This window comes from Anomalospiza imberbis, chromosome 16, assembly GCF_031753505.1.
Source record: "Anomalospiza imberbis isolate Cuckoo-Finch-1a 21T00152 chromosome 16, ASM3175350v1, whole genome shotgun sequence".
Taxonomy (NCBI): domain Eukaryota; kingdom Metazoa; phylum Chordata; class Aves; order Passeriformes; family Viduidae; genus Anomalospiza; species Anomalospiza imberbis.
The window spans coordinates 14,077,732-14,088,282 of NC_089696.1; the positions used below are offsets into that span (position 1 = coordinate 14,077,732).

The 10,551-nt window shown below is 58.0% G+C and overlaps 1 protein-coding gene across 1 annotated transcript; it reads right to left on the bottom strand.

Annotated features, from left to right (window-relative positions):
- Nucleotides 1–4,431: 4,431 nt before the first annotated feature.
- TNFRSF13B (TNF receptor superfamily member 13B) lies at nt 4,432–9,936 on the bottom strand. Its single transcript, XM_068206346.1, has 5 exons — nt 9,871–9,936; nt 7,698–7,838; nt 6,593–6,709; nt 5,876–6,130; nt 4,432–5,055 (listed from the first exon to the last, which is right to left on the bottom strand). Exons 2-5 carry the CDS (start codon nt 7,834–7,836, stop codon nt 4,781–4,783), a joined length of 786 nt encoding a protein of 261 aa, XP_068062447.1. The 5' UTR covers nt 7,837–7,838; nt 9,871–9,936; the 3' UTR covers nt 4,432–4,780.
- Nucleotides 9,937–10,551: the final 615 nt, after the last annotated feature.

Consider the following 10,551-nt stretch of genomic DNA (forward strand, 5'->3'; position numbering starts at 1 on the left):
GAGAGATGTGCCATGGGAGATGTGCCGTGAGAGATGTGCCATGAGAGATGTGCCATGAGAGATGTACCATGGGAGGTGTGCCATGAGAGATGTGCCGTGGGAGGTGTGCCATGGGAGATTTGCCATGAGAGATGTACCATGGGAGATGTGCTGTGGGAGATGTGCCATGAGAGATGTGCCGTGAGAGATGTGCCATGGGAGATGTGCCATGGGAGATGTGCCGTGAGAGATGTGCCATGGGAGATGTGCCATGAGAGATGTACCATGGGAGATGTGCCATGGGAGATGTGCCATGGGAGATGTGCCCGGCGCTCCCGCGGGAGAGGGGCCCCTCCTGCCCCGAGCGAGCCCGGCATGGTGCGGATGCCGTGCCACGCTCTCTGCTGCTCTTTAATAATGCAGCAGGCTTGCGGAGGAAGGCAGCAGCCAGCCTCTCGTCATCCCCAGCGCTGCTGCAGTGCCATCCCCGCCTGGACGAGGGCTGCCACCCCGCGGCTGCCGCCCGCCGAGGGTGAGGATGACTCCGGCGGTGCCTTCGCTTTGTGACGCCGAGGTCCGAGCCTTTGGCTGCCCTTTTAATGAATTCTGTTTTCCACGGCACACGCTCAGCCGGCGGAGCTGCTGCAGCCGGCTTTGTTAAGCCTTCAGGAACAAATTGTTTAGGGACGAGGCAGCCGTATAAATCACCCTTAATTTTTCCTCCCCGCCCATCTGGTGGAGAGGGTTCTGCTCTGTGCGGCTGCAGCGGCGCAGATGGTTCTCGGGGGGAGCTTTCAAGGCTCTCTTTCTGGTTTCAAAAGCAGAATTCTTAGGGTATTAAAAGGTCTATTATTCTTTTCTTGCCCCCTCTCCCGCCTACCAGCCCAACCCCCGTGTCCCTGTCCGAATCACCAGGTTCCATTTCCAGCAGCAGTAAATCCATGCCGGTTCCGAGAGGAGGGGACAGCATTTTCCCTTTTCCTATAAAAATGGAAGAGCAGCTGCTGGCGTAGGAGCAGCGCTGCCCGTCATGCTGCTTTCTCTCAAACCCAGCCCTCTCTCCCCCTCCATCCCTTCAGCAGCCGGGCAGCTCATGCACTGGATCCAGCTCCTGCACCGAATTGTTCCCGGCAGAGCCGCGAGGTTTCTCCGCGGAGCTCCCTCAACATCGCCTGCGGGACAGCGCCGGCCACGGAACAGCCGAAGGGAGGGTGAAGCAAAGCCTCCCTGATGTGGTGACAGCCAGCAGTGACAGCTCCTCAACCAGGGGAGCACTTTGGGCTTGACTTGTTTATTTTGAGGTACATTTTCTGTCGGCACAGCTGGATCTGTTGGGAGGAGGCATTTGCAGAAATGGCTGGAAACAAAGACTGGTGCAACGATGCAGGCTCACGGTGGGGTGTGCTCCACCTGCCAGCAGTGAGCACAGCTCTACAGGGGACACAAAATAGCCAGAAAGTGCTTTTAGCTACATTTTCATGTCCCTCAGCCACTCGAGTAGAGATAAAGCTTTGCCTGATGCTGGTGCCTGATGGAAAAAAGCAGAAATGTGAGAATTGGTTAAAGCCTGGGCAGGGGATCCTGCTCAGAATCAGTGCCCTTAATTCCATGTGGTCTGACTCATCCCATCTGGAATTGCTGGTGTCCTGTACATTGTGTCCCTCCAACACTGGAACTGATGTCTCCAGGTATGATCCTTCAGAGCTGCTGGCCAGTGGCTGTAAAACACCAAACTCCATTGGTTCCTCCTGGTTCTCCAGCTAAGGGGGTTTGTTATTTTCCTGCTAATTTGTTCAAGTTGTTCTCTGTTACCTTTTCTCTGCTGATAATTGCAGTCACATTCCCACAAGGAGGGGAGGGTGAGGGATGCTCCCCTCTTGTGTCTGGGCAGGACTTGGCCTCTGACGAGTATTTGCCCAGTTTTTGAGACACCACATGGTGCAAGAGGAGCAGCCCTGTCCCAGCCCTGGCTTTGCCTGGGTGTGAGGCGAGTGACCTCCTGAGCCAGCTGGGGCAGGAGCTGCTGGTGCCACTCAGGGTGAGCTCCTGCTCTCACTAGCACAGGCATGGCCCCAAAATCCTTCTCATTTGAATAATTGATGCCTCTTGATCCTCCAGGGATGCCCTAATTGCAACACTGGTGGCACGTGTTCACTTAATTCTGTCCTGTTTTTAAATAAGGTTCTGAATCTCTTTCTATAAATACCGTGGCCAGGGGTTCCTGGAGGTGACACTTGAAGGTCTGTAGGTCACCAGAGCTGGACTGGATCCACGTGTCCCCAGGAGCTCCCTGCTGGCAAGGGGCAGCCTGGTGAGGCACGGGCTGCTGCTGAGGGTTTTCCTTCTCCTGGATTCCCTGTCCTTGCTGGGAAGTGCTTGGGCAGAGAGGGCACAGAGCTGGGGGCATTCCCAGCCTGGTGCCAGGGGAGGATGTGCTGGTGCTGCCCCAAGGTCAGTGCAAAACCTTCACCTGGAGCAGTGATTCCAGCTCTGGAGCCCCTGACAAACAGGATGTGGAACTGGAGTGAGGCCAGAGAGCTGCTCCGAGGGCTGGAGCAGCCATGGGGCCAGGCTGGCACGGCTGGGGGTGCTCACCTGGAGAACAGGCTCCGGGGAGAGCTCAGAGCCCCTGCCAGGGCCTAAAGGGGCTCCAGGAGAGCTGGAGAGGGACTGGGGACAAGGGATGGAGGGACAGGACACAGGGAATGGCTTCCAATGCCAGAGGGCAGGGTTAGATGGGATATTGGGAAGGAATTCCTCCCTGTGAGGGCGGGCAGGCCCTGGCACAGGGTGCCCAGAGCAGCGGTGGCAGCCCCTGGATCCCTGGAAGTATCCAAGGCCAGGTTGGACAGAACTTGGAGCAACCTGGGATGGTGGAAGGTGTCCCTGCCATGGCAGGGGCTGGAATGTGATAATCTTTAGGATTCCTTCCAACCCAAACTATCCTGGGATTCTCCCTGCAGAGTTTGGGAAGGGAGACCCAGAGGAGGAGGAGATGTGGGGCTGTCAGTGCTGGGGGGCCCCACCTGAGGCGGGATCAGGGCCCCAGTGAGGGTGGGGGACGTGGTGCTGCAGGAAGGAGCGAGGGGAGAGGAGAAGCCAAGAGGCTTTGGAGGTCTGGGCATGAACAGGAACCTGAGGAGAAGAGAGCAGGAGCAGAGCACGAGTGCAAGGGGAGGCTGAAGGATGTAGGAGATGAACGGCAGAGCCAGAGATGGTGGGAGGGCAGGAAAGGGACTGGGCAGGAACTGAGAGCCTGGGGACGCTGAGGGAGAGCTGAATCCATGCCAGGCTGCAGAATGAGGGAGAGCTGAGGCTGAGCAGGGTGGGGGGCTGAGCAAGGGTGGAGGCCAAGGTGATTTCTGGGGCTGAAAGACTTTTGGAGTTCTAGAGGAACTGGGTTGCTATTGCTGGCACAGGATGTGGGGCCGTGGTGTTGGAGACTGTGGGAGCTGAGGCTGTGGGCAGGAAACCACAGGAGCTGAGAGCAGGAGAGCAGAGGGCCCTGGAGCAGATTCCACAGGAGCTGAGGCTGTGGAAGATGCTGCTGTGGAGGAGGAGGGGAAGGTGCTGATGTGAGAGGAGAAGCCAAGAGGGTCTCCAGGTGTGCTGGGACACAGAGAAGGTCTGCAGGTTGGGAGGCCCACGGACTGTGGGTGCTGAGAGAGTGGGGGGTGACCAGAGTGAGAGGCTCAACCTCCCAGGTGATGCCTTTTTTAATGATAAGAAAGCATTTACATTTTAACAAATGTGTAATACAGAAGGGATAGAATCTGTTATACCTCTGCTCATGTTTTCTCCAGCTGTCTGCTTTCCCAGCACCAATTTGTGCATATATTGAATGACATCTAGTCTTTCAAGTTTAAAGCTCTAGTTTAAGACAGTGGAGGGGATGGGCTCCTACCAGGAGTGATTCCTTGCAAAAAAAAAAAAAAAAAAAAAAATCCTACAGTCTCCTTTAGTGGAAATGAGAACTTCAAATTACACATTGAAACTCCGATTTTTCCAGGATAGCTTTCAAAGCCAGGTTAGATAAAAATATTCTCTCAAAGCAGCTTTATCTCCAGCTGATTCCTCGCTTTTACCAGCTCTTCAGAACAACCCAGGTCAGATATACATAAATCCATAAATCCGGTTCTATAGAAAGATCTCAGCCTTGGATGAATTTTCATATTTAAACCCAGTTCCATTGCGGGCCTTGGTGCCTGTCCCAGCTCCTCATGTGCAGCATCATGTCCTGGTCATGAGGCAAAGCCTCACCATCACCCATGGCAGTGCTGGCAAGTGGCACTGGAGCTTCCCACACTGGCTCCTTATCAATTCCACCAGTAAATCCTTGGATCCAATTCCACGTTTGAGACATTTACAGCTGTGCTGAAAATTGTTCTGATTCGTGAAGGAATCTCCAGGCAGGGAGAGGGGAGATCTCCATGGGGACCAGTGGGCAGCACCTGACCCTTTGCAGGGATGCTGGTGGTGGAACCAGGAGGAAAAGCCCCCATGAGATGCCCCCAGTGGCCGGGATGCACCCAGGCCAAGCTGGAGGATGAAGTCAGATGCTGCTACATGGGATGTGACTTCTTTCACTGGGAGTGCACAAGAATAATGGGAATTTGGCTTCCTGAGTGGAAGCAAACAGCTCTGTGCAACCTCCAGCCCTGCCTGTGTCCTGCAGCCCTTGGCACAGCCCGGGCTGGGTTGAGGCTGTTCCAGTCACTGGCAACAGAGGGTGAAGCAGCTTTGGTTTGGGGCAGAGAGAGCATCCCTCCACTGTGATCCCGTGCTGGAACACCCTCTGTGCTCACACCATGGGTGTCTTCTCCTGGGCAGGAGAACAGATGATTTTGAAGTGGCCGTCGTCGGGGCTGGGAACGGCCCCGGCGCTTCCCGTGCTGCAGATCCCGGAGAAGGAGGGAGCAGCCCTTTCCCCAGGGTGGCAGGAGCTGCTGTGGCAGGATTTGGTCTCTTGTACAGCAGAGCCATGTCCAGGGAAGCAGAAGCCACACGTTTCCACAGGCTCTGGGATTCTGATGCTGGTGAATCCATCACCAACGCTGCCAGCTTCCACCAGCCCATCTGCAAATAAACTCGGTGTCAGCTGAGGGGGGCCAGGAGCAGCTTTCACCTGGGAATGCTCTGAAGTGCTGCACTAGAACCTGTGAAAAGCTGGTCCTGGAACTGGAGAGGACACCAACTCCCAGCACGGATTCACTGCATCACCTAGAACACGCAGGAAATCTCTCCAAACCTGGTGGCTTATCTTAAAAATGACCCTTTGATGCCTGTGTCCTTCAGCAAAGCAGACAGGAATGGCTTGAGGGACAGTCCTTGGAGTGTTGGGTGTCACTTTGGCTCATGGGGCATTCCTCTGTGATTTTTGACATTGATGGCTTTGAGTGGATGTATGTAAACATGGATGTGTGTGATGTGTGTGCAGAAATAGGTAAGTAGGCAATTTTTCTTTGGAAAGGCAGGAGAGAAGAAAAGGAGGAAGAATGAAACCACCTTTTCCATGTTGAATTGTTCCACATTATCCTTTCTCCTTTTCTCCCTAACACAAGGACTTGTGAAGCCCCTCTGGCTGCAGAACTAGAACTGGGTTTTTTGTGGGGTGTTTGTTTTGGAGGAGGGTTGGCTCTGGATGGAGACTGGAGAGGTGCTGCCCACGGAGCAGCTCTAAGAGGGAAGCTGTGCCTGGGGAGGGAGTGACTGAGGGGTTAGGGTGGAGAATCGGGCACAGGGGTCCAGTCCTGCTGCTCTTCCAGGCTCTCACACTTTTCTTTGCTTTTTCTCCCTCCCTTTTTGGGAAATGGCTCTGCTTTTTTTCTGGCAGCCCAAGCCTGCCCCCACAAGCTCCCCAGCCTGTCCCAGTGCCCCCAGCGCTGCCAGCACCCACCTTTGGCAGGGTCCTCCCTGCAGTGGCAGGTCCCAGCGCTGGCCTGGCAGGAGACGGCCTCTCCCTTCCTGCGCAGGTGGGTCCAGCCCAGGAGCAGGGAGCAGATGAGGGTGCAGAGGCAGAGCCCCAGCAGCAGGTACAGCACCAGCCACGGGTCCTGCTCCGCGCACGCCTTCTGCTCCAGCGCGGCCGCCGGCCCCGCGGGCGTGGCTGTGGGGCAGGAGAGATGGGGCAGCTCAGACACCTCTGGGGTGCCTTTCTGGGAGGGACAGAGCTGGCAGCGCCTGTGCCCTCCACTGGGAAAGAGTTTGGGAGCAGCTCTGGATCCCCTCTGCTCGCTGGCACTTCTCCTCGGTGCTGCGGTAGAGCAGATCCCTTCCCACGCCCCATCCACACCGTCCCCCATCTTCAGGGATCGCCTCAACCCCAGTGTAGGACTGGGAGGTCCTGGGGCTCCACCTGTCCCCTCCTGCTGCCCCTCCCCGAGGGCTGGGGCAGCTCAGCCGGGTGGGATCCACAGCTGCCGACCCCACCCTGCCCGCGGGAGCTGCCCAACCTGTAAAACAGCGGCACACGGCAGGGAAAAGCCACTGTGGGATGGAGAAAATGGGAAAGAGATGCCCTGGCTGCTTTTCCCCAGCCCCGGTGATGGCAGCCCCCAAGAGTGCAGTTCCCTGGGACGAAGCGGGGGTTTCTGCTGCCCCTTCCCCGACTCACGCTCGCAGGACAGGGCACATTCCCGGGGGTGCTGCCCGCACACCGAGCTGCACTTGATGCAGTTCTTCACGAGATCATCGTAGTAAAATCCAGGTCTCTTGTTGCAGTCCATGGACTCTGGGGGAGGGAGGGGACGGAGATGACCCGGGTGTCCTCAGCACATCCCCCCACCACCCCAATGCACGGGAGGAGGAGCCCAGCTCTGGCACAGGGTGGGACCTGCCCGCTGCCCGAAGCACTGACAGCCTCTGCAGGGCTGCCGGGGTGACACGCCTGGATTTGGGTGGTGTTTGGCTGGGGAGCTGGGGAAGGGCATCTGCAGGCAGCTGCCCGGGGAGGGGATGGTCTCCGCCAGCCAGAGGCAGCTGGGCTCACCTGGAGCTCCTGGCTGCTGCTCTCAGAGCTGCTGCTGCTGCCCTGGGCCTTGCACAGCTTTTTGGGACACACCAAAACCTGCCTCAGGATGCCAGGAACGGCATCTCCTGACCTCAAGGAGGAGTTGTTCACCTGTGGCTGCTGAATGAGCCCTGGAATGGGTGAAGCCACCTCAGCCTGTGACTCATGGAAGGGCACTGGCACAGGGCTGGGGTGCAAAGTTCATTTGTCCCTTGTCCCCCTCCCCAGCTGTTTTCAGGACACCTCAGGGCCTGTCCCAGGCCGGGGGTTTATCATTATTCACATCCCTGCCTTTGGAAGGTGGGGTGGCCCCAGTAGGGAGCAGGAGTGTTGGTGCAGCCTTGTGACCCCAGAAGGGAGCAGTGCAGAGGTGCAGGCACCTGGTCCTGGTCCTGAGCTGTTGCCAGCCCCAGCCCGTCCATGGGGAGCCTGTCACATCCCCCCGTGGTTTTGGCTTGAAGCTCTGCAAAGCTGAGCTGGCTCCGAGCCTGCCCTGGGGCTCCTTGTCCCATCCCTGGAAGTGTCCAAGGCCAGGTTGGACGGGGCTTGGAGCCAGCTGGTCTAGTGGAAGGTGTCCCTGCCCATGGCAGGGGGCTGGAACTGGATGAGAATTCAGCTCCCGACCAGCTCAAACCATCCCAGGCTCTGATCCTGCCCCCCAGCTGGGCCCCATCCCTGACTGTTCCATGCAGGGCACCCCAGCACTCACCACACACAGCATCACACTTCCCGGCCAGGGACTGCCCGCAGGCGAGGCTGCAGGGGATGCACTGGGAAACGAGGGTGTCCCAGTACTCCTGGTCTGTGCAGTTCTTCATGGCATCCTGCCCCACTCGTGGCCCATCCATGGCTGCAGGACAGAGACACAGGTAGGTACAGGGGCTGCTCTGCAGCCACCTCGTCCCTTTCTAGGGCTGGGACCCCTGGCAGGGAGATCCTGGCTGTCCCTCAGCCCTCTCTGGTCCCAGGCTTGAGCAGCCAAATCTGCTTTCCAAGCTGTGTGTGTGTCCTGTGCCAGTCCCAGGGGACACACAGAGAGCCCACCCTGGCCTAGGGGTGGCCCCGAGCTGTGCCCCAAGGGTCTGGGGGTCCCTGCACCTGCCAGTGGGAGCAAAGCACTGGGGACTATTCCTGTCCTTACAGGCTTCTCTGAAAGTACTAGAACCACGACCTTGTGTGTCATTCCTGCCCTTTCTCTTGGGTGTTCTGGTGTCATAGTGAAACCAGGCTGATGTGTAAGACGTGTCAGAGCAGAAGAAGGAGGGAAATCTCCCCAGGAGACTTGAGGCACCAGTTTAACCAGTGCCAGCTGGAGGTGGACGTGCTCCTGTCCCTATCACGGGCTGCTTGTCCCATCCTCTGCTGCCCCAGTGCCCTTGTGCCAGAGGCACAGGAGCAGTTCTCAGCAGCATACAAATCATCTAAACCTCACATTTTGAAGAATTAGCTGGCTGGTAACAGCTCCTGTGTTGTGCCACTCGCGGGGTCTGCAGAGGAGCAGCTGCAGGAAGCTCTAACCCGGCAGGAGGGTGGCCGTGGTGGCAATGTCCCCTTTGCTCCCGGGAGCCTCGGCCCCCCCGGAGCCGAGCCTGGAGCCGCAGCTGCTTCCTGCAGGGTGGGAGATGCTGGTGCTGACGGGGCCCAAAGGTTCAAAACGTCCCCAAGCTGCAGAGTCAGCCTCTGCGTGCCCGAAGGCTGGGCTGCTGCTCTGGCAGAGCCAAACCTTTGGTTTTTATACAGAAAATCCCCTGCGCTCTGCCGGGATTTCTCCTCTCTCTCCAGGACTCAGAGGCTGGGCACTTTGCACGTCTGTCCTGCCCCTGCCCAGCCAGCACCGTCCCTGCAGGATGGGCAGGGTCCTGCCTGGGCCAGCACACGGGAAACCCTCCCACTCCCAGGGAAAAATCCTCTCTGCACTGGGATGCTGGCCTGACACTCCCAGCTGTCCAATTAACACTGCTATAAAATGAAATAATGACTTTCTGTCGAGCTGACTGGAGACATCCCCAGGGCAGAGCAAGGCTCGGGCTGTGGCTCTCCTCGGGTGCTCTTGGAAGAAACTGGGCTTTGTGCCCAGAGAAGCCCCCCAGGGGTGGCAGGAAGCCCTTTGGGGGTTACTGCAAGCCCTGGGGACGGCAGGGAGCTGAGCCATCCTGACCCAGGTGGGGTTTCCCATGGGAAAATTGATGGGAAGCAGATCTGGGGCTGTGTCAAAGCTGAGGGGCTGCAGGCTGGGAACCTCGCTCCCAGTGCTGCAAGGACACGTCCAGGGAGATGTTTGGCCTCATCTAGGACAGACCTTCCCTCCTTGGGGAGTCCCAAGGTACATGAGGTGCTCCCAGCATGGACTTCTCAGCCATGACTTTCCAGCAGAGCCAGGTGAGTCTTTCCCTCTTCCTCTCAACCACCAGACCCCTCTGAATTCCCCCACAGACCCGTCATGCCAAGCTTTAAGCCACCACAGAACAAGGGCGAATGGCTTTAAGCTGAAGGAGGGTAGATTTAGATTAGTTATTAGGAAAAAATTCTTTCTTGTGAGGGTGGGGAAGCCCTGGCACAGGTTGCCCAGAGAAGCTGTGGCTGCCCCTGGATCCCTGGAAGTGTTCCAGGCCAGGCTGGATGGGGCTTGGAGCCACCTGGGACAGGGGAAGGTGTCCCTGCCTGGGGCAGGGGGTTGGAACTGGATGAGAATTCAGCTCCCTACCAGCTCAAACCATTCTGTGATTCCCTCTCCAGCCCCACAGCACGGACCTCCTTCAGCAGGGTGGGAGCTCTGAGCAGATCCTCCACTCCCTGCTGGCACTGGGAGCATGCCCAGCCCCCAGCCCTGGCCCCAAACCCCTCACCCCGTCCCCCCACAGCCCCTCCATGGGGTCACTCACGTCGGGCTCTCCAGCAGTGGCTACTCCCCCTCAGCTCCAGCCATGGCCCCACGAGCTGCAGCCCTGAGCCCCTGCATGGCTCAGGGGTTATTATTAGAGAGATTTGGTTAGTGCCTGGCTGTGCATTTCCTGGGGCTTCCCCTTGTCCCTTCCATGCAAATCGGCCTCACACTCAGCGCCTTGCATTGGCTCGTGGGGTCCCTGGGCTGCTGGGGACAGGGTGGGGGGACACTGCGGGGTGATGTGGCACCGGGACCAGGGACAGGTGTCCTGGGCCAGGTGGCCACATTTCAGAGGGCCTTGGTGGAGTGGGAGCTCTGCAGCACCTGCTCTTGCATCACGGGACTGCAGCAGAATCCCAGAATGAGAAAGGTTGGAAAAGCCCTCTAAGGTCATGGAGTCCAAGCATGCCCCCAGCACTGCCACGTGCACTGATGAGCCACGTCCCCGAGTGCCACACTTGAACACCTCTTCAATCCCTCCAGGGTGGTGCTCCCACCGCTGCAGCCTGTGCCAGTGGGATGTTTCCTTCAGGGGAAGGTGTTTCACTCTGTTCAGGAGGCAATGCCAGGACCAAGCACTGCTGGCAGCATCCATCCTCTCCACGTCCTCGGGATGGTCAGCACACGCCACTGTCCCGTCTCCTGCTCACAGCTCACAGAACATCTCTGGAGCCCAGTG